This window comes from Zootoca vivipara, chromosome 8, assembly GCF_965207765.1.
Source record: "Zootoca vivipara chromosome 8, rZooViv2.hap1.1, whole genome shotgun sequence".
Classification (NCBI taxonomy): domain Eukaryota; kingdom Metazoa; phylum Chordata; class Lepidosauria; order Squamata; family Lacertidae; genus Zootoca; species Zootoca vivipara.
In genome coordinates, this window is record NC_142591.1 from 61,456,997 (window position 1) to 61,480,123 (window position 23,127).

General features: G+C 41.8%; 1 protein-coding gene across 1 annotated transcript in view; it reads right to left on the minus strand.

The window, feature by feature from the left end:
• MMP16 (matrix metallopeptidase 16) overlaps positions 1-23,127 on the minus strand; it is a 181,452-nt gene that overhangs the window by 25,282 nt on the left and 133,043 nt on the right. The window contains exon 7 of the mRNA XM_035125050.3: positions 7,200-7,338. Within this exon, the coding sequence (XP_034980941.1) occupies positions 7,200-7,338 (139 nt within the window). The remainder of the gene's footprint in view (positions 1-7,199; positions 7,339-23,127) is intronic.

Here is a 23,127-nt window from a genome sequence, read left to right on the forward strand (position 1 = left end):
GTTTCTACCGTGCATTTCAGCCCAAATGTGTGGACTGTCTCTCCCCCCCCCTCCCTGCAGCCCTTAGGTTGGAGGGGTGATATGTGATAAGTCCTCTAATGAACTCTCCAAACAGCATGCGATGAGTCACTATCACAAACTCTGTTTGGAATTTGTACAATGGGAATATTAATGCCCTTTATCTCACGGCCTTAGAAAGGTTAAGTATGAGAGATTCTAAAGCATTCCATGTGTATGTTAAAAGTGCTATAAAATTAACATTGACATTTATGTTTACCTCATGTAGCAAAGGGATTAAAAGTGCGAGCAGGGTACTGGAAAGTTCCTTATTTCAAATCTCAGAGCAGTCATGGAATCATTAGGCAAGTACCTACCTCCGAGCCAAAGCAAATACTTTTTTAAATTTATTATTATTATTATTTGTTTTTATTACCCACCCTTCAAGAAGGTCCCAAGTTGGGTTACAGCATATAGAAACACAATGCAATTAAAACAATAAAAAACTAACCTCACCCATAACCCGCAAACAATAATTCAATACGACACATGACAAGGAGGGTACCATAGCCAAATTGTTCAATTTTCAAAGAAAAGACAAATAAATCTGCTCTCTCAGAAGCATTGAGCCTGGTTCCAAAAAGCCACAAGGAGGATTGAAAATACTGTATGTCAAAAGAATTAACAGACCTACTAGGCGTTTTCTTTGAATAAACAGTCTTGCTAATTGATCCATCCCTGTGATTTCAAGGGCCTTCAAGAGCTACTCCTTTGTAGTAGGTGCAGATGCTAATCTTTCGGTTAAACTCTTTTACAGTGTTGCAAATATTGCATAACAATACATACAGGCAACAGGGGTTGTTGTTTTTCTGGCCAGCCTTCCTATTAAGCTGTTCTATGGCACAGAAAGAACAGGTGAGAAGCTGGGCTGCAAATGTCTGTTGCTGTTTTGCATTTACCTCCAAGACTTCACTTGATCCTCAAGCTCATCCTATCTGTATCACATATCCATTTTGCTTTCAGCAGGCCTTTTCCTTACACTTGCTTCACTTAAAAAAAAATAAAAAATCCCTGAATTTCTATGCAGGCAGCAGTTACTTGCTTCTTACCCATATCCTGCCAGTAAATTTTAGCTTTCAAAATGAAGCTGTCAAATAGTGGGATGAGTGGTGTTGAAAGTTATGGCAGCACCAGTGTGAATTTGACAACAACTTTGCTACTGCTGCATTTGGGCTTGGCACAAGTTTTAGCACTGCAGATACCTTTGACAGTTAGCTTTTAGCACTGCTTAAATTTCTTGTCACACTAGGAAGAATTTCACAATCTGCATCTCTGCCAGTTAAAAAAAATATTTACAGACTTATCTGGCATTTCCTCATTACCTATCCTACAGGAAAACCACCATGGAATGCTATGAAAGAATATTGCTATATTTTAATTAGGTATTCATGCTATATTACCAAACATCAAAGTTTCTGTACATTCTGAGCTGTTACGCAGAAGATTAAGTATATATCTAAGCACTAAATAGATAAACAAACATGGGTTTTATGCTATTCATTTCATTTTTTTTCACTCAAATATCAACTTAAAATGGTATTTTACACTTACAAGTGGCACAGTGACAATAAAGAATTATTTATTTATTTATTATTACATTTGGGATAGTAAAATGCTATATTCAAAATAAGTTTCAGAAATTTCTCAAGAACATGAAGCTTTTAAAATATAGGATTCAAATATTGTTGCATAATACAGTAAATGGGAAATCTTACACATTCTAGCACTTAGCTATTCTTTTCTTGCCCTGTGTACAAAAAAAAAAAAAGATAATCGGATCAAGCTGGATTCATTTCATCTATACTGTACTCCTAATAATGTACTATTTTACAGAGGAAGGTCAATGAATTAAAATATTTGAACCATATATTTTAAAAGCTTCATGTTCTTGAGAAATTTCTGAAACTTATTTTTAATACTACTACTACTACTACTACTACTAATAATAATAATAATAAGGGGTCAGCTGAGAAAAGCCAGAAACATTGGCTCTGCCCATTGGCTCTCTCCCACACAGGCAAGGCATAGCCTTTTGAAGTTTCTCTCCTTCAGCCTCAATGGTGAAAGAGGCTTCGCAAAGCTCTCCCCTTTGGCTCGGCATTAGAAGAGTTTAAATGGCCCTTTGGCCGGGTCTTGGCTTGAGAGAAAATGGCTGAAGATTCCATAGGCCTAATTTGAGCAACAAATTCCAAAAGGGGAATGTAGAATCCAAATGAAATTAAAATGACTAAATAGAAGCCACATGTAATCACGGACTGAACGTGCAAGGCTGTGATAGGAGATAATGGTATAGGAAACACAGAGTGAAGACAGACAGACTTTCTGTGTGTGGCAGAATTGGTTTTGACACTGACCTGAGCAAGTGGTGCTCAACCAGAAGCAGGAAAAGCAACCCAGGAAAGACAAGGCACCATGGGACGTCACTGTGCTCCATGAAGAAAGCCAACCATGAGGATTTCACGGCCTATACTGGCCTCTTATTGAGCCTTTCCACAGAAATTTGTAGCTCCTCCCATCCCCATTGATAATTAATCATTAATTTTGTTTGCATTGGCTCAAAGAGTCTAGTTGAAAGAACAGCGCCTCAGGATATGGACTTTGAGGCAGTAAATTATGGGAGGGAGAGCATTTAATGTTCCTATCACACATGTTCTTTTGCCATTTAAATTGGTCTCCTCAGATTCAGGTTGGGACAGATTCAGGTTGAAAAACAGACTCTCCTCTGTTGTGTCTCATTTTGCCCTGTGGCCATATTGTCCCAAAGTTCTGGGAAGGGGGTCAGATGATGCTCCTTCCCCTAAATAGCCCCAAGTGTTGTGCTGCCACAGACAGTCACCTATACTGCCTAGCATGTTAGGGAATGGAAATGTGACCATGTGGTAGAATCAGAGAATTGTAGAGTTGGAAGGGGCCATGAGGGTCATTGAGTCCAACCCGCTGCAATGCAGGAATGTTTTTCCCAATTTGAGGCTCGAACACACAACCCTGAGATTAAGAGGCTCATGCTCTGCCAACTGAGCTATCCCAATGTTTAAGATTAGATTCATGAGTTTGCCCCTGCAAATCTGAATTTTCAGCAACAGTATTGGACTGTGGCTTAGCTATATCAAATGGAAGAAGGATGATAGGGATGTAATGTATATCCACAAAAAGCCAGCCATGCCAATGGGAACTGACATTTCCTTCACTAAGTGATTTCCATATGACCCATAATTTGTTATGTAAGGGACTTTCTTAAGAAGGAATGCAGACAAAATATGTTTGCCATATTATAGTAAAGGTAGTTGTTTAAAAGTTGCTTAAGGGTTCAAAGTAAAACTAATCTTCTAGAGAAGTGTTAGAGGACAACATGCTTTTGAGAGGTGTAAAATGATTAGATAAATCTAAAAGAAAAATGGTTCTGCAGACTCATCTTACTCTGAAATTTCATTACATGGTAATAAAACATGATTGAATTCTGTGGTTTGCATGCGGCAATATAAACATAACACATGGGGAGGAAAAGATTTGGGTCTTTTCGGAATATTAAAAATGTTTTTGTCTTCAATGTGTGTCTGCTGGCTCTTACAACAGATGCCAATGGACCATATTACAAAAAGCAGTGAACATGACAACAAATTGGCAGTGTTTACTTGGGAGTAAGCAACATATAGTTCAATGGTGAATACTCCCAAGAAAGTGTGCATGGGGCTGGTGACTAAGATTCATTATTTCTGTTTCAAAGCATAGGAGGAAAGTGGAGTTGGGCTACAGTAAATGGTTTTTCTTCATCAGGCTATCTATCAATCACTGTGAAAGAATATTCAAAGTCTAAGCTAATGGTCCTTAGCAAACAGAAAGAATGCAGCTTTCACCATACATATGAAGATACATTGAGTTGGTCAAGTATGTTCTACTCAAAGTACTCACTGAAATTAATGTACCTAAGTCAGTCATCTTTATTCATTTCAATGAATTAATTAATTCCAAGTATGACTAACATTGGCTACAATATAACTCACTTATGGACACTATTGGGATACTTCCCTGTTCCCTAAAACACTGAAGTTCCAAGTATGAACACTAGAAACTAATTACACAGAAATTCTCCACACACTCTAACATCTAGAAAGTCAAGTGAAGTCATCCTTGAAACATACCACATGAAAGCAGGAGATGTCCCCTTCACATGCCTGAACCAGACCCAGCATGGAATGGGGGTGGGTGGGAATGTCAGAAAGCAATATAAAATCTATATATGCAGAATGCAAACCTACTAGTATTATAAATTCACTGAAATAAAAATGCATGTCTTTGTGTCTTTGTAAAATGATGCCAACAGTATGTCTGCTTAAAACTCCAAACTCATGATGCATTAACATTCTCTCTAGTGGTTTGAATTTTGCTGCTCGTGCTCACATTTTCTCTCTTTCTAGTGGTTTCACTTCCATTGCCTATGTTTACTAAACTGGTGTGTGAGTGGGAAGCCTGTGGTCTCTTGATATACTGGGCCACAACTCCCATCACCCCTGATTATTGGTTATGCTGACTGAGGCTCATAGGAGTTGGGAGTCCAGCAATATCTGGAGGGCCATAGGTTCCCTGCCCCTGATGCAATGGATTACCATGTGCATGAATGATGGCATTTATGAGAACAATCACCAGGGAATGGTGGTGGCCTCACAAGGCCTCGGTCATGGCCAGTTGCTGGTTAACTCAATCACCTCCAAAAAGAGACAGCTATAGCTAGACGTGGAAACCCACCATTTTGTATCCCACCCCCCCAAAAAACTTTGATTCTTTTCTCCCAAGGAGCTGCTACGGTAAAATAAAGGAAGCCAAAAGAGAAGTTGACGTGCCTAGCTCTGGCCACAACAGCAACAACTGCAACTTACCTCAGACAAAGGGGAAGACACTGAGGAAGCTATTGAGAGAAAGGGGAAAAGGAAAGCAGTTTCAGGGGGAAGCTATAAAGCGGTGACAAAGCAAGAAGTATATGGGTCCAGAAAGAAACAACAGAGCTGGGAATGAAAGAAAGAATCAAAGAAAGAAAGCCATGGGGTTGGGGTGCAGGAGAAGATGTAAGTATGATGGGGTGGGAACGGGGTGTTTCTGAATACCAGTCCCTGGGGGACACAAGTGCTACTGTGCTCATGTGCTGGTTATGGGCTACCATTATGCATCTGGCTGGTCACTGTGTGAACAGAATAGGCTTTGCATGGCCTATATACTCAGCATGCCCAGCAGGTATGGTAAACTTAATGCACACAAAAGAGCAGCCATCTTGAATTAAGATGGGTGATACTATGCCATGTTTGTATCATGCTTGTGGTCTGATCCAGCAACCCTCTTCTTAACATCTTTACTACAGGCTTTAAAGGTCCCTAATAGTGTTTCATCTACACTCCTCACAAACCTTTTGAGCTACAATATTTTTCCGTCCTTATTAACTACACAGTTAAATTTGAGCGTTTTCATCTGATTCTTTTATTGTAGTGCTCATTTAACATACCTCGCTTTATAAATAATCATATCCTACACGGATTTTCACTCCCAATGAGCAGGTTGCAATGATAAACTAGTATTTATTCAACATACAGTATAATTTTCACATTACACTCAAATTAGATGCATATTTAAGACCTTTAATTTTAAGGAACAGCTGATGCCTGGTGCAAAAAAGGGGGGAACACAACGAAAAATTAGGGGGGCACAGGCTGATGAAAAACAGTTAATTCCACATGCCATATTTTCTGGGATTTATGAAATTTTTAATTATGATGAATATTTGCATAAAAACAGGAACTTTATTAATAATTCATTTCCCACCTGAACACTGTAATGTCACTGTACTGGGAGGAAATAAATTATAATATAACACAGGTGACATGATAAGCAAGATAAACAACTGATGCTTAAAATAAGTAACACTGATTAGAAGGGGGGAAGGAAAATTAGAGGGGGAAAGTGTATCTTTCTATAGTTCATGCTATTTAAAGCACAACCGGCAGCACGGTCCCATGCATATTAATCCAGAATTGATTCCCGCTACGATCAGTGGAGCTTATTCACAAATAAAGGTGCATAAGATTGCAGGCTGAAAACAGGCAGTGGCGGAGCTTCATGCTCCGGCACCGGGGGGCGGAGATCAGGCGGGGGCAGGGTGGCACGTGTCCTAGGGGCGGGGCATGCCGCCTGCAGGGGTGTTGCGCCCAGTGTGGGCAGGGGGGCAACTGCAATGGCACCCTACCGGATTCGTGCTGCCAGGGGCGGTGCGCTCCCCCCGCACTCCTCTTACTCCGTCAGTGGAAACAGGGTAGTTTACACTGGGGGGTGGGAATACAATTTAGCAATGCTAACTATAAAACAACAAACAGCAATGTAGGGAAATTCAAGTAGCACAAAACCCATAAAAGTTTGGGAAAATAAAAAGATCTTTGCCAGAATGATAACAAAGTAGGTGCCAAGCAAGATGCTCTGTTGCATGTTTTAAAATTGTAGTTTGACCTCTAAGAAGGCTCTCTCCATGGTAGCTCCCTGCCTTACTTGAGATGTGGAAGGGGGCACACAATAGAGATCCCTCTATTGAATTTCTTAAGAGTATGGGAAGGTATGTATGGAGATAGGCAGTCCTTCAAGTGCCCTGCTTCTAAGCTGTGATGGTCAAAAACTGTTGCTTTGAATTGAGTCCAGAAGCAGACCAGGAGCTACAGATGCAGCACAGACACACTAGGACCATAGTGACTAGTCTCAGTAATCTGGCAGCCATATACTGAAGTAATTCCAGTTTCCAAACCTTTGAAGACACTCCCATACAGTCAGAATGATAGTCTAACCTGAAAGTTACTAGCGGTATCACTCATAGCTTCAGAAACCCTTTCTCCAAGTGACAAGGTCCCAGATAAATACAGAGAAATCTGTGGGGAGATCTTGGCTATAGCTTCCCCAGTTGCAGCGGCCAGCATTTCATAGGAAGACTTGGCTACTGTCTTAACTCTGATTTAAAGAGCACTGTATCTAGGAGTGTAAACAAGTCATATTCCAAAAACTGCTTCTGTAGCTGGTCACCCTCATTTCCATGTAATAGCTCTCCAAATGCAACATGTTAGCAAGTTCCTTCAATGAATTTTTACTTGGCCCTTCATATAATTTGCACTTCTTACCTTTAAAGAAAACAAAATTCCCGTCACTGTTTTCATAAACTGCATCGATACTTGACGGCAGCCCCCTCCAGAAGTAGGTAATCTGCATGGGGTATCCATCCATCACTCGGTTATTTCTGACACGCCAAAACCACTGATCCTGGAAACAAACAATTGCACCTCTTATAACATTTGAAGGCACCACCGTTTCAAAGATACAGAATGTTACTTAGCCTCACCTTCGGGCAGCTATTTTTAAAAATATATTTCTGTATTTCAGCAGGTGTTTTAATAAGCACTGGCCTATTAAATGCAGTGGTGAACTCAGGGATGCACTGGTGTACCAGTGGCAGCGCCAGATCGGCTCTGGCACTGTGCCTGTACAGCCCAAACATTGCCTCATCCACCACCCACATTTCAGTAAACAGCATCGCCACTGCTAAGAAGCTTTGACCTCCTGACGTGTCTATATTACATAGTGTCTAATCATGGCAATCCTAGGAATAACCCATATTCCTCCCACCGTTTTTGTTTTTGTTTTAAAGGTGCATGGTATATCAAGACTGGCATCAGAAATACCTGTACACTGTTTTCCATGCATGCATACATTTTTGAACGGTATTTAAGGTTTAAGGTGCTGGTTTTAACCTTTAAAGACCTATACGGCCTAGGACCCTTGTACCTATGGGTCTCCCTCCTAGGACCCTCGTACCTATACCACCTCTCCTGGTATGCCCCACAGAGAACCTTAAGGTCTGCAAATAATAACACTCTGAAGATCCCAGGCCCCAGGGAGATTAGACTGGCCTCGACCAGAGGCAGGGCCTTTTTGGCCGTGGCCCCAGCCTGGTGGAATGCTCTCACAAGAGACCAGGGACCTGCAGGATTTGACATCGTTCCGCATGGCCTGCAAGATGGAGCTGTTCCACCAGGCCTTTGGCCGGGGTTCAGACTGATTCTTTTCTTTCTGTATAAGAACAAGCATTAAAGAGGCCTCCTAGTCCGCTCACAGTTCCTTTATAAGACCAGTGGTAACAACTGGCCCTGGAGAATATTAACCACTCTCAATTTTACCTGTGGACTGCCATCTGTCCAGATTTTAATTTGTTCTGAACTAATCTTAAAATGTATTTTAATTAATTGATTGTCTGTTTTTATGTTCTCCTGTTCTTTGTATAATGTGTTAGTTTTATGATGTTAGCCACCCTGAGCCCAGCTCCGACTGGGGAGGGTGGGGTACAAATAAAAATTTGTTGTTGTTGTTGTTGTTGTTGTTGTTGTTGTTGTTGTTGTTGTTGTTAATCAAAATGCCTCCGCTTAAGGCCCAAATTGAACCTACAGAAACACACAATGCTAAATAAGGATAGTGAGCAAAAAAGGTATGTTGGCTGGGGCTGATGAGAGTTGTACTCCAGAACAACGGGAGGGCACCAGGTTGGGGAAGGTTAGTCTGGGAGAAAGGTGGTCTAAGAAAACACACTATAAGTTGCCACAATATGTTAATATCCATTGAATAAATGGCCATTGTTAACCCGATGTTTTCATAAAACAATCCTCATGCCAACTACAGTGTTAATGGGGAAACTGTCATAGTGTCATCAGTTGCTTTCCTCTTTTTTCTCTTTCTTCAAAGTTTTTGGGAAAACAATGTATACAATGTAATACATAATACAATGTATTAGAGGTTACTGTGTGTACAGTATATACATATCATCACATACATACATCTTGCCTTTTAGTATTGTTACTCTGTCTGAGGTGAAAACAAACAAGTCATCACTATCCTCAAGTGAAAGTCAGCGTTTTTTCACTGCTTTTGAAAAACATGTGTTTGTTAAATTGCGAAGCAGCATCAACACTAAAGCAGTTCATCTTTGTAAGTGAGAAAAGAAAAGAAAAGATAAAGAACACTATTTGGTTGGTTATCTTCCAGGATTTGCAGTACTACGTTAAATGCAACTATAATTATACAACTGGAAGACAATTTTCTTCCTCTACATGGCTGTTCTTTCCTTAGTCTTTAATGGATTACTGCTATTTACCTAATGTATTTCTCCTTCCTAAATGACTTTAGCTCTTTTATTAGTGCTTTAATTTATACAAACAAAGGCAATCTTCCAGGCTCAAGTCTTCCTTGTGGCCAGCCAACTGCTCTACTCCTTCATCCTAAACATATGGGTAAATCTCAGCAGTGCAGGAAAAACACGTGACACATCTCAGGTGGCCTTTTCCTTATTTCACAAATCCAAGATTCAGCACGTGCGCTGAGAAGAATCACTGGTAACCTGGCACAAATTTAACTGAAGCCCTGAAACATTGTACTGGACATGCCTTTCTCTCTGCAAAAGGTTCCTGCATTTTCTGAGACTGGTTGCTCATGGGACAAAGAACACTGCCGCATACAAAGCCAGCATATTGGTCCATCTAGATCAGGGGTAAAGGTAAAGGGACCCTTGACCATTAGGTCCAGTCGTGACCGACTTTGGGGTTGCGGCACTCATCTCGCATTATTGGCCGAGGGAGCCGGCGTACAGCTTCCAGGTCATGTGGTCAGCATGACAAAGCCGCTTCTGGTGAACCAGAGCAGCACACGGAAACGCCGTTTACCTTCCCGCTTGGAGCGGTACCTATTTATCTACTTGCACTTTGACGTGCTTTCAAACTGCTAGGTTGGCAGGAGCTGGGACTGAGCAATGGGAGCTCACCCTGTTGCAGGGATTCGAACCACCGACCTTCTGATCAGCAAGCCCTAGGCTCTGTGGTTTAACGCACAGCACCACCTACGTCCCAAGATCAGGGGCAGGAGATCCTTTTCTCTGCATTTCCTTGTGGCCAGCCTTCCACATGATGGTGATGGGAATGGGCAAATCTGGCAGTGTGTGGGATCACCCCACACTTTCTCATGCATGTGCACACACACACACAAGCCCGTTCACTGCTCAGCAGTTTCCCAATCAGCTGGGCAACGGGTGTAAGAGTTCACCAGGAGCAGCTGCTTAGAACTTCCCTCCCTGTGATCTGTCCCCCCTCAGGAGACCAGGAAGCAGATTAGCAGTAGTGAAGAGTGAGCTTTTCCTTTTCAAACCAATCCAGGCACCTTGAAGTATTGGCTCTCAACACCTTGCAGTTTACCTTTCCCAACACAGGGAGCTCGCGAGCTCCTTTGATGTTTGCAATGATCCACCCATCTCTCTTTCTGCTACTGCATGAAGTGGGAGTTCCCAATGGGGAACAGTGATCATGCATGGACAGTTGCTGAAGAGGGATGGCACTCAGGAGATGTTGGACGGCTGGTTCAAATAGTTGTGCAGACCAAATCCATCCCATGGGATGCCGGTTCTCTAGTCCAATCTACACTAACTACCAGGATTTTAGACCAAAGTCTTTCCTGACCCAGCCTGAAGGGTCCTACCTCTATGCCTCTGGGAACTTCAGAAAGTCTCTGAAGTGCTATCTGCAGCAAGCCCCTCAAATATTGATACATCCAGAGGATGTTTATGTAGGCTATTTTCATTAAATATTTGCAGTTTTATGCACACTTTATTCTAATAAATACATTTTTCTACAGTTTTTTTTGTTTGTTTCATTGAGGGAAAGGATATCAGTTAACTAGATGCTCTAGTTAGCAATGAGTATAAAGTTAACAAAACTCTGTTGAGGATTACAAGACTTCTTTCTTGGGGGGAGGACGCTAGTATGAAAACTTGGCATAATCAGAAATCCTGAAAATCTCAACAGTTTTGTTCAATTTTTATCCATTGCTAACTAAAGCACATCTCACATCCCCATATCACAAAGTTTATGTGGCTTGTTAGGCTACCCTTTTCTACTTGAGCCACTCTGTGCTGTAAGATATACTGCAGCACTTAAAGGGGGACAGTAAAGCAATTTTTAGGATTAATTGCTCAACTTCAAGGATGAAAAAAGGCAAACAGAAAAATTAAATTCTCTCTTTGGGAAACAGATCTCTAGAAATGCCCAACTGAAGTGTATTTCTCAAATCACAGATGTCAACTACCTAAAATTTTATTTAAGGGCAAAAGATGAGGCCAGGGAATAAAGTTAAGGGAAGGCCTGTTCAAAATGGGCATTAGGAAGCACATTTTCACTCAGACACTAACAAATGCCTAGAACAGTTTGCAGAGCAAGTTTTTGAGGCGTCATCAATCAAAGGGGGACTAGATGCTGCTCTGGGGAAAAGGATGCAATGGTAAGTCTCACAGGGCAAATTCCTTTTAGTCATCCCTAAAGATTAGGCTTGGTGCTGTTATTTCCTGTCTTCCTTTTCTCTCTCTTACACAAAGTTCATTTATATTTAATATGACATGAAAACATGCAAGCCAGAAACAAATTGCTGTTGAAAACTGCAGTTGGAATGATATTTATTTCTACCTCCATTAGACCACAATTTTCTTCCATAGCCTTCTGATCTTTAACTCAAGAAGCAAGGCAGTTCACAATACTCAGTTGAATTTCACATTCATAAAAGAGATGTTGAAAATGCTGTTTTCTCCCTACTGAAAGATTGATGCCTTCAGTTTACATGAACAGTTGAGATTTTTTGAAGGAAGCAGTGCTTTATTACGGAGAGATTTTACACCCCACCCTCACTACAGATCAGAGGACAGGGCAACTTACAACACAGCATATAATAATAATAATAATAATAATAATAATAATAATAATAATAATAATAAATAATATTTATACCGTGCCCATCTGGCTGGGGGGGGCACACCACTCTGGGCGGCTTCCAACACACATTAAAATACATTAAAATATCACAGATTAAAAACTTCCCTAAACAGGGCTGCCTTTAGGTATTTTCTAAATGTCAGGTAGTTGTTTATGGGAGGGCGTTCCACAGGGCGAGTGCCACTACTGAGAAGGCCCTCTGCCTGGTTCCCTGTAGCTTTGCTTCTCACAGTGAGGGAACCGCCAGAAGGCCCTCGGCGCTAGATCTCAGTATCCGGGCTGAACGATGGGGGGTGGAGACGCTCCTTCAGGTATACCGTGTTTCTCATATTATAAGACATGTCTTATATTTATTTTTTCCTCAAAAAACCACACTATGGCTTATTTTCAAGGGATGTCTTATTTTTTTCCTCTTCCTCCTGCTGCGGCCGGCATTGCTGCTGCGCCTATCACTATGTCTTATTTTCGGGGTATGGCTTATATTCCTTGAATGCTTAAAAATCCTGCTATGGCTTATTTTATGGGTATGTCTTAAAATATGAGAAACAGGGTACAGGACCAAGGCCGTTTAAGGCTTTAAAGGTCAGCACCAACACTTTGAATTGTGCTAGGAAACGTACTGGGAGCCAATGTAGATCTCTCAGGACCGGTGTTATGTGGTCCCGGCGGCCGCTCCCAGTCACCAGTCTAGCTGCCGCATTCTGGATTAATTGCAGTTTCCGGGTCACCTTCAAAGGTAGCTAGACTGGCATTGCAGTAGTCCAAGCAGGAAATAACCAGAGCATGCACTACTCTGGTGAGACAGTCTGCGGGCAGGTAGGGTCTCAGCCTGCATACCAGATGGAGCTGGTAGACAGCCGCCCTGGACACAGAATTAACCTGCGCCTCCATGGACAGCTGTGAGTCCAAAATGACTCCCATGCTGCACACCTGGTCCCTCAGGGGCACACTTATCCCATTCAGGACCAGGGAGTCGCCCACACCCACCCACCCCCTGTCCCCCAGAAACAGTACTGTACTTCAGTCTTGTCAGGATTCAACCTCAATCTGTTAGCCGCCATCCATCCTCCAACCGCTTCCAGGCACTCACACAGGACATTCACTGCCTTCATTGGTTCTGATTTGAAAGAGAGGTAGAGTTGGGTATCATCCGCATACTGATGAACACCCAGCCCAAACCCCCTGATGATCTCTCCCAGCGGCTTCATATAGATATTAAAAAGCATGGGGGAGAGGACAGAACCCTGAGGCACCCCACAAGTGAGAGCCCAGGGGCCTGAACACTCATCCCCCAACACCACACCACCAATATGAAAAGTAAGATGAAATATAAAGTGAAATGAAATGAAATAACCCATCCATTACAAAAACAGCAACAATAAGCCTCAACTGCAATCAATATCAACATATGAATGAGGTAGCTTTAAAAAATAAATACCCAGTAGTCAAAGAAGGAAGTGGGGAAATGGAGCAATGGATGAGAATATGACAGAGTGTATGGCTGGAGAATATCAGTAACATTCTCTTTGTGAATGAATATGTAGATACAAAATCAGATAACAAGGAATTGTAGAAAAAGCAAAGTATGAGCTTTTCTTTTACATGAAAGCCCATATATCAGGACTGCACAACTTTATGAAGTAGTTATTTATGTTAAATAGTTCCCAAATAGAGAAATAACTAAGATCACTAAAACAAGTTGTTTTTTAATAGAAAAGTAATAAACCAAACAAATTACTGGCAGCACAACCCAAAAATACAAGCTAAATCAGAGCTTAGGTTTGTATCTCTGTTTGCTAGCGAAAGGGCTCTAGCACAGGGGTCAGCAAACTTTTTCAGCAGGGGGCTGGTCCACTGTCCCTCAGACCTTATGGGGGGGCGGACTATATTTTTTTTGGGGGGGGAATGAACAAATTCCTATGCCCCACAAATAACCCAGAGATGCATTTTAAATAAAAGGACACATTCTACTCATGTAAAAACATGCTGATTTCCGGACCATCCGCGGGCCGGATTTATAAGGTGATTGGGCCGCATCTGGGCCCCGGGCCTTAGTTTGGGGACCCCCTGCTCTAGCATTACTGGATGCTAATGCAACACCAGAATCCAATGCAATAGCTCACTGCACAGCAGTTTGTACAATCCATTGTGCAATGATGTTACCAGCAACCTGCTTATGAATTCTCTTGTGCAATAGTATTCCATAGGCAAAAGACATTTCACCAGCAGAGCAAGGATAGCATAAGCGATTTTTTGGGGGGAGGGGTGTTGCAAAGATCACCTTACTGTAAATGACTTTAACAATGGATACAACCCACAGTTACAGCGCTAAAACATTATACCATCTTCTTTTGAGGTGAAAACCTACCACACCACTTCTGTCAATCTATGTGGATGACATAGTTCTCCACATTTTTCCCTAAAGCTTTGAAGTTTATGGACACTGGCCAAACTTCCTTACCCAGCTCCAATTCGTCAACATGAAATAACATACTTGAGGGATGCTAGAAGCTGACATGTCAAAAAGAAGACGATCACAAAGTGCTGCCCCTCCTTGCCCCCCATTCAAGCATCTGAAGTTAGCAAAGGCGCTCAACAGCCATGCTGACAGCTCTGGTGTTTTGTAAAACCCATCAACCTACACGTTACCTGTCGTGAAGGTACCTATCTATCTTTCTGACATCCGCCCTTTCTGAATAGACGCCTCAGTGCAGTAGAAAATCATAGAGCTGGTGCATTCCGGTAAACACTAAGAACCTGAATCCAATTTTATCATGCTATGTATTTCTTTCTTTTTTTAATCACCGCTGACAAAAGATTCGTTGAAATACAGTGGCAGCGCAACACTGAAAGCCTCTAATTTTCTGTTCATGGTACTGCATATGCATCAGCAAGAGAGCTATGGCACAGACTTCACGCTAATATAATGCTTCAAGGACCAGGTCTTTCAAGAATAAAAACAGAGGGCAATTTTGCACAGCAGTTATTTCTTGATGTGTGTGCAAAGTATTTATTTTATTTTGACAATATCTACTTTAGAAGTGAGGCAAAAGAAGGAGTTATATTTAATCTATGCTTTTTGACCTTAAACAGTGAAGGCTGTGCCAAAATAGAGAAGAATTTAATGCTCCAAAACATCTTTATTTTCCCCTCCGCTTCCTTATGGAGAATGAAGGAAAAGCCTGCAAAAGTCCACTCACAGAGGACTAAAGGCCAAATGTGAGGGCATGAAGCCCACGAAGAAGACAGCGTGCGTATCTTTAAAGGACTTTAGTGCCAGCTGTGCTGAGGGGAATTCAATATGGGACTTTAGCACTATGGGGAAGGGGATTTCCTCTCCCCCCCCAATAATTTGCCCAATGGAAAAATCATTCCTCCAACTGCTATATTCCCTGGGCCAGTTGGGATGCGTAGAGAGAAATGTACATATGGAATCTGTAACAGTATATGGACACGTATCTCCAAATAGCAGCTGGGAGAGGTGGGCGGATGCCAACCAGAATTTTCATTGGGTAAATGTCATGGTGGAAAAGGTTAATTCTCCTACTGAAGCACTGTATTCCCAATCTGCCTCCTTGAAGGCAGATTCATGGATCTCATTCACAGATCATCTGTTGTTTGGCCCCAAATATAGATTTTGCATAGTTCTAGATGTTCTGTGGAATAAGCAGCTGAGTACATCTTGAGAAAAGATTCAGAACCCGCAAATTGTGATTTAAACAACATTTTGTGGATATGACCTCAGTTCAGGTCAATCTCCATTGCAGCTTAATCCAAATTCAAACTGAATAAATTTGGAAACCTTAACAGGTTTGGAAGCCTCGGTCTCAGTCATGTTCCATACCTTTCATGTTACTGACTTTATTTAGATATTATGCTAATAAATATATGCACTATATAGACTTTTTGTATAACCTTCTAGTAATTTATGCAAACGTGCAGTGCTTTCTTTCATAACCTCTAACAGGACTCCTGACAATTTCTGGTTTTATTTTAGTGTCATGGCTAGGTTCCAGTGCAGGGAATTCCATTCTGTCTATTAACTCTCCGTGACCACTGCAAATCAATACAATGTTCTTTATGTCCATAAAGGCTTGCTGCTCTACTGGTTTTCTGTTTATTGAATGCTCATTTAATATACCAACACATTTGCCCACAAAATACAAAATACAGGATCAGTGGCACCTTGGGTAATGCTTTTGTGCAGTAGGTACTATATTCGAGGGAGGCGGCAAATATTGCTTTGGTTCAATGCTCCCATTCCAAAAGAACTTATGCAGCACAAACCGTGCCACAAATTATATCTTCGGCATTCTAAGGACAGCCTAATATAGGGAAGTCGCAATATGGGCAAAAGGCGACAGGAAGCCACATTCAGTTAAGCACTCTCTGTAGTTTATGGGCATAAAGTGCACACTTTATAACTTGTTGGTTATCATTTCATTTTGCTTTACTGTGAAAACGCTTCTCACTAAAAATAAAATATCAAAGAACTGTAGAGTTGGAGGGGACCCTGAGGCTCATCTAGTCCAAGCTTCTGCAATGCAGGAATCTCAACTAATGCACTCATGACAGCCCAACCTCTGCTTAAAAACCTCCAATGAAGTAGAGTATACCACCTCCCAAGGGACTCCATTCCACTGTCAGAGCAGCTCTTGCTGTCAGAAAGTTATTCCTGGTGTTTAGTTAGAATCTCCTTCCTTGTAACTTGTACTTCATTTGTGTCCTAGACTCTGGAGCAGGAGAAAACAAGCTTGCTCCATCTTCCATGTCAAGCCCTTTCAACATTTGAAGATGGCTCTCATATCTCCTCTCAGTCTCCTCTTCTCCAAGCTAAACATGCCCAACTCCCTTATAATGAAAAATAAAAATAAAATTCCTTCCAGTAGCACCTTAGAGACCAACTAAGTTTGTCATAGGTATGAGCTTTCGTGTCACACGAAAGCTCATACCTATGACAAACTTAGTTGGTCTCTAAGGTGCTACTGGAAGGAATTTTATTTTTATTTTTTGTTTTGTTTTGACTACGTCAGACCAACACGGCTACCTACCTGTAACTAGTCCCTTATAATGCTTCCATTTCCCCCTTGTTACCACTGCAATTAAAAAAAAATCAAGAAATAGCAGAAGATTGTTGTTGTTGTTTAGTCGTTTAGTCGTGTCCGACTCTTCGTGACCCCATGGACCATAGCACGCCAGGCACTCCTGTCTTCCACTGCCTCCCGCAGTTTGGTCAAGAAGAAGATACATGACACTAAACATGATAAATATTTAACAGCAGCTGTACTCCTTTTCTTGAAAACTTCAGGTCAGTCAGAAAATTATAAGGTTTGTAAATAGTCCAAAACCACTTTCCTCTTTCTTGTTTCTCAGGCTATATAGTTCTTGTATCTCCATATTATTGAAAGTATCTAGCTTCCTCACTGTGGATATTACTTTTATTCCCTTGTTAATGTACTTGTGATGTCTCCACAATCTTTTCTAATTTCACTCACTTCTGCCTTATATGGTCTTTCCAATCTAATCTGTAGCACCAAAATCCCCATTTCATCAGACTTTGTAACAGCAATTTGGAAAATCTTCCATAGTGTAGAAATTTCTCTTCTGGGTTCTTATAGTCTGAGGACTCAATTCTTAATTTATCCCAAAAGAAAAATTAATGTCCTTAAAATCTGCTACAGCCTCCCACCAAGCACTGAATTGATGTCCTTTGTTCGATTCCTATTAACATTTGTGAACCTTTTGCTCTTACACACTGGAGAAAAGTGTGTAATTACTCTGCCTAATATTTATAATGATTAAAATACAGGTTGATGTTGATACACGTTGGTCCAGTTTGGATGTTACATTCCTGGCTGAAAGAGTTATAGTTTGTTAAGTAGGGTATAAGTTTTGGATCTGGGTGCTTTCCTCTCCCCTTTGCCAGTGGATCGATCCTGGTTTGTTCCCATTGTATCCACTCAGGCATCATGCTAAACCAGAATTTAGTTTAATGTGACTAAGTCTGGGTGATCCTTGGGCTTGCATGTTCCCTGCTCAATTCTTCTAGTGCAGTTGTTTGGAAGCATTCACTACTATTTTTGCTGCAGTTCACTGTTTTGTCCATGCTGACAAACTGTGGTTAAGGCTACCTATGGTTTGTTTGAAATAAGAGAATTTGAAATCATAGGTTGAAGTTTCCATCTTTCAAACAAACCATGGGTCATGCCATGTTTCCCTGCTTCGTTCCCAGTACATGACATCTGAACACAGCCGTTATGTCTGAAACAGTGGTTTAGTGTTGGTTTGAGCCCGCTTAGTAAACTGATGTTACATCACATTCCCCTGCTTACAGATGCAATTGGGAACAGTAGTTTAAACAGACCAAGACTGAAGTGCTGAAGCTGGAAACCTTCCAGACCCTGGAAACCTTCCACCAGACATTCAATGACTTTCACCCCACCATCAACCTAACAATGAACCAATCTATGCAAGAAATACATTTTTTGGACACTACTATAAAAATACAGGATGGACGTATAGACACCACCTTATACAGAAAACCAACTGACCGACAAACATATCTACATGCTTCTAGCTACCATCCCAAACATACCAAACAATCCATCGTATACAGCCAGGCCCTACGTTACAACCGTATCTGTTCCAACTCTACAGACAGAGAATCTCACCTAAGAGATCTACAGCAAACCTTTTTAGAACTAAAATATCCACCTGATGAAGTTAAACAACAGATCAACAGAGCCAGACTGATACCTAGGGAGAACCTGCTGCAAGACAGACCCAAAAAAGAAAATAACAGAACACCACTAGTCATCACATACAGCTCCCAAGTTAAAACAGTACAACGCATCATCAGAGATCTACAGCCTCTCCTGGACAATGACAGCTCCCTTTCTCAAGCTCTGGGAGGAAGACCTTTCATTGCCTACAGACAGCCACCCAATCTTAAACAACTCCTCACCCACAATAATACAACCACCAGACTTAACATGGACACTGGTACCAGAGCCTGCAATAAACCCAGATGCCAACTTTGCTGCCACATACACCCGGACAACATCATTACTGGCCCCACCAACATCCAACATACCATCTCAGGACTATTTAATTGCTCATCTTCTAACATTGTGTATGCCATCAAATGCCAACGGTGCCCTTCAGCTCTCTATATTGGACAAACAGGCCAAACCCTACGCCAAAGGATAAATGGACATAAATCTGACATCAGGAACCATAAGACTGAAAAACCAGTAGGAGAACACTTCAATCTCCCAGGACATTCTATACAAGATCTCAAAGCAGCTGTTTTATTACAGAGAAATTTCAGGAACAGACTGGAAAGGGAAGTTGCTGAATTGGAAATCATTACCAAGCTTAAAACCATGGAAGCACCTGGGATGAATAGAGACATCGGATTCTTATCTCATTATGCATGATCAAGCTTTCTTTAGCACCTCAGCCCTTGCTCCCCCCCCCAGGACTAATTGCAGCCATCAGCAGCCATTAACACCCATCTACAGGTTTACCACTCCCATCAGCCCATCTCCCATTCCCACCCACCCCCACCACCCTCTGTATATATATAGGGTCTGACACTTCTGTTTCTAGTGTATCTGAAGAAGTGTGCATGCACACGAAAGCTCATACCAAAATATAAACTTAGTTGGTCTTTAAGGTGCTACTGAAGGAATTTTAAGAATACCCTAAAACATTCATTTAAAATATCAAATACAAAACAAACACAAAAAACAAGTTTCATAAAAGTATAGATTTTAAAATGCTAATTTTAAAATGCATACCTATTAAATGAATGTGTCAAAATTACAGGCCTGGGTAGGCTTGCTGGAACAATAAAAAAGTTTTTAGCAGACACCAAAAACAATACAGTTAAGGAACCAGCCTAATATAAATGGAAGAGGAATTCTAAAGTGTATAATATATGGATCTTTTGCACGTGTGGAAGGATAATTATGTGGAACTTGTAAAAGGGCCAATCCCATGGATCTAAGCAGTTGAGTAGGTTTATTAAGTTAATTAAGACAGAAAGATTATCTCCAAAGAGCCCCTTTGAGTGTTTTTCCATGATTGCATGTAACTGACCCCTAGGCCTGCTCCACATGGACATTTTGCGGAGCCATTATAATCTCTGCTGGTCTATCATGCAATCAGGATGACAAATAAAAGGCAGATTCTAAAATGCAATCTTCAAAAACATAAACAAAAGCTTTATTCGCACCAGTATTTCAATCAAACATTTAACAGCATTTAATTAAATAAATATGCAGGTCAAATAATCAATCTTGCACTGAATGAGGGAAACCAGACTTATTTTGACATTTCACCACCTTGTACTACATCTCCCCATTTTGTCTAAAGACCACAGCAATGGCAGCATCTGTGCTAGCTACCAAGTTCTAGGACACTTTCCTAAACAACAGTAATTTAAAATAAGTTTAGATAGGAAAGCTGTGCTCAGGGGCAGTACCTGATTTTCAGTAGACCTCTTTCCTTTTTGGTTTTGTTGTGGGTTTTTAAAATTCATTTTTCTGTCGGAGCTTGATGGGAGTGAAAAGAAATTAAATGACTTCCCCAAGGCCAGAACGAATTCAGCAGCTCAGTGTATATTACAACCATCACTGCCTCCACTCCAGTGTCCTTTATCCCAGCCATTAGACCCTGCAACTCTTACATATTCAGCCAAATGCGACATTTTATTAGTTTGAACTGAATACCTGCTTAGAACAACCACGCTTCTGTATGATTTGCAAAATAGGCCACGTAAGATCAGGGGAATGGAAAAACAAGGGAATACCTGCACACAGAAAAGATGTCTCTTAGCGAAATGAGTTACATTTTGGCTGACATATCATAACCAATTCCAAATATTAACTTGTCAGCATGTTTAGCCTATTTGTCCACACCTCTCATAGACAACCAGGAACACCTACCAATTATTTCCTCCTTTCTTATAAACCAGCACCTTAGAATGTTTGTATTCTGCTTTCGCTACAGTGGAATAAAAAGCTGCTTATGTCATAAAGCTATAGCAACCTAGGCTTGGTAAGTGGGTCAGAGCTGGGTGGTTTTCCTGTCCACAAGAATAATCATCACTCTGAACACTTATTTTCAGGAAAGAGTTATGCCACCTTTGCTTTAATGCTAGAAGCCAAAAGGCTCCGAAGACTGGAGACGCATGAGATAACATCACAGTAATCTAAGACTGTGTTCCATAAGACTGTGTCCCAAGTCTGTCTTCAAACCTGATGAAGGACCAGCAAACAAAGGCTAGCTGAAGCCCTTCGGTTTTGCCCTTCTCTGCTGGACCTGTCATTTGCCACCTCTGCTGCTCCCTCCACCCAACTATCGCCTCCTAACCTCTGATAAGCCTCTGGCAACTGGCTGGCAGGGTCTTGTTAGCATACCTCAGTTGGAGGTAGAAGAGGAGTCAGTAATAGATGGAAGGCCCAGGAGTAGCAAAGTATGGAGCCAGCAGGGAGCTGAAGGATTGAAGGAGTGTCTTCAAGTTGTTGGGCTATCTGACAGCAAAGGTACTACTGTTGTTGTTTAGTCGTTTAGTCGTGTCCGACTCTTCATGACCTCATGGACCAGAGCACGCCAGGCACTCCTGTCTTCCACTGCCTCCCGCAGTTTGGTCAAACTCATGTTCGTAGCTTCGAGAACACTGTCCAACCATTTCGTCCTCTGTCATCCCCTTCTCCTTGTGCCCGCAATCTTTCCCAACATCAGGGTCTTTTCCAGGGAGTCTTCTCTTCTCATGAGGTGGCCAAAGTATTGGAGCCTCAGCTTCACGATCGGTCCTTCCAGTGAGCACTCAGGGCTGATTTCCTTCAGAATGGATAGGTTTGATCTTCTTGCAGTCCATGGGACTCTCAAGAGTCTCCTCCAGCACCATAATTTAAAAGCATCAATTCTTCGGCGATCAGCCTTCTGTATGGTCCAGCTCTCACTTCCATACATCACTACTGGGAACACCATTGCTTTAACTATACGGACCTTTGTTGGCAAGGTGATGTCTCTGTTTTTTAAGATGCTGTCTAGGTTTGTCATTGCTTTTCTCCCAAGAAGCAGGCTTCTTTTAATTTCGTGACTGCTGTCAACATCTGCAGTGATCAAGGAGCCCAGGAAAGTAAAACCTCTCACTGCCTCCATTTCTTCCCCTTCTATTTGCCAGGAGGTGATGGGACCAGTGGCCATGATCTTAGGTTTTTTTTGATGTTGAGCTTCAGACCATATTTTGCGCTCTCCTCTTTCACCCTCATTAAAAGGTTCCTCCTCACTTTCTGCCATCAAGGTTGTGTCATCAGCATATCTGAGGTTGTTGATATTTCTTCCGGCTATCTTAATTCCGGCTTGGGATTCATCCAGTCCAGCCGTTCGCATGATGAATTCTACTACTACTACTATAGGTACTACTACTACTACTACTACTACTACTATATACAAACCTCAGTCCAAAGATCACAGGGTGGTTTAAAAAACAAAAACACAAAAATGCATACCATAATAACAAACCAAAACAATACCTCCTACCCCCATTTAGAAAGCTATAGGTTGTTTAGGGCCTGGAATGAATGTTTTTGCCTAGCATCTAAGGATATATAATGAGGGAGTCAGGTGAGCATCCCTGGAGAGAGCATTATACGAGCTGGGAGTCAGTGCAGAATGAAGCAGGCTTGAAGTTAAGTCTGAGCTGCACCAAACCCCCGATTTTGCAATCTTCTTCACCCAAGGTGAAGGCCTGTTTTCATTGCCTGCAAACACAGCCAGTGCCGGCTCTAGGGGTAGGCTGGGTGGTGCCGGGCCGGCAGGGGGGCGCCGTGCGGCTTTGCTCTTCTTTATGTCCCAGTTATCTGGGCAATAGCAGTGACCATCCAGAGTGATGGACACCCAGAATGAAGACAATGTCCCGTGCTCTGAATTGGCCATGTTTGTTTTCAAAGTGCTAAATCTAATAGATTATTTGACCTCCGAGACCACATAACACCGGTCTTGAAAGATCTACATTGGCTCCCAGTACGTTTCCGAGCACAATTCAAAGTGTTGGTGCTGACCTTTAAAGCCCTAAATGGCCTCGGTCCAGTATACCTGAAGGAGCGTCTCCACCTCCATCATTCTGCCCGGACACTGAGGTCCAGCACCGAGGGCCTTCTGGCGGTTCCCTCGTTGTGAGAAGCCAAGTTGCAGGGAACTAGGCAGAGGGCCTTCTCGGTGGTGGCGCCTGCCCTGTGGA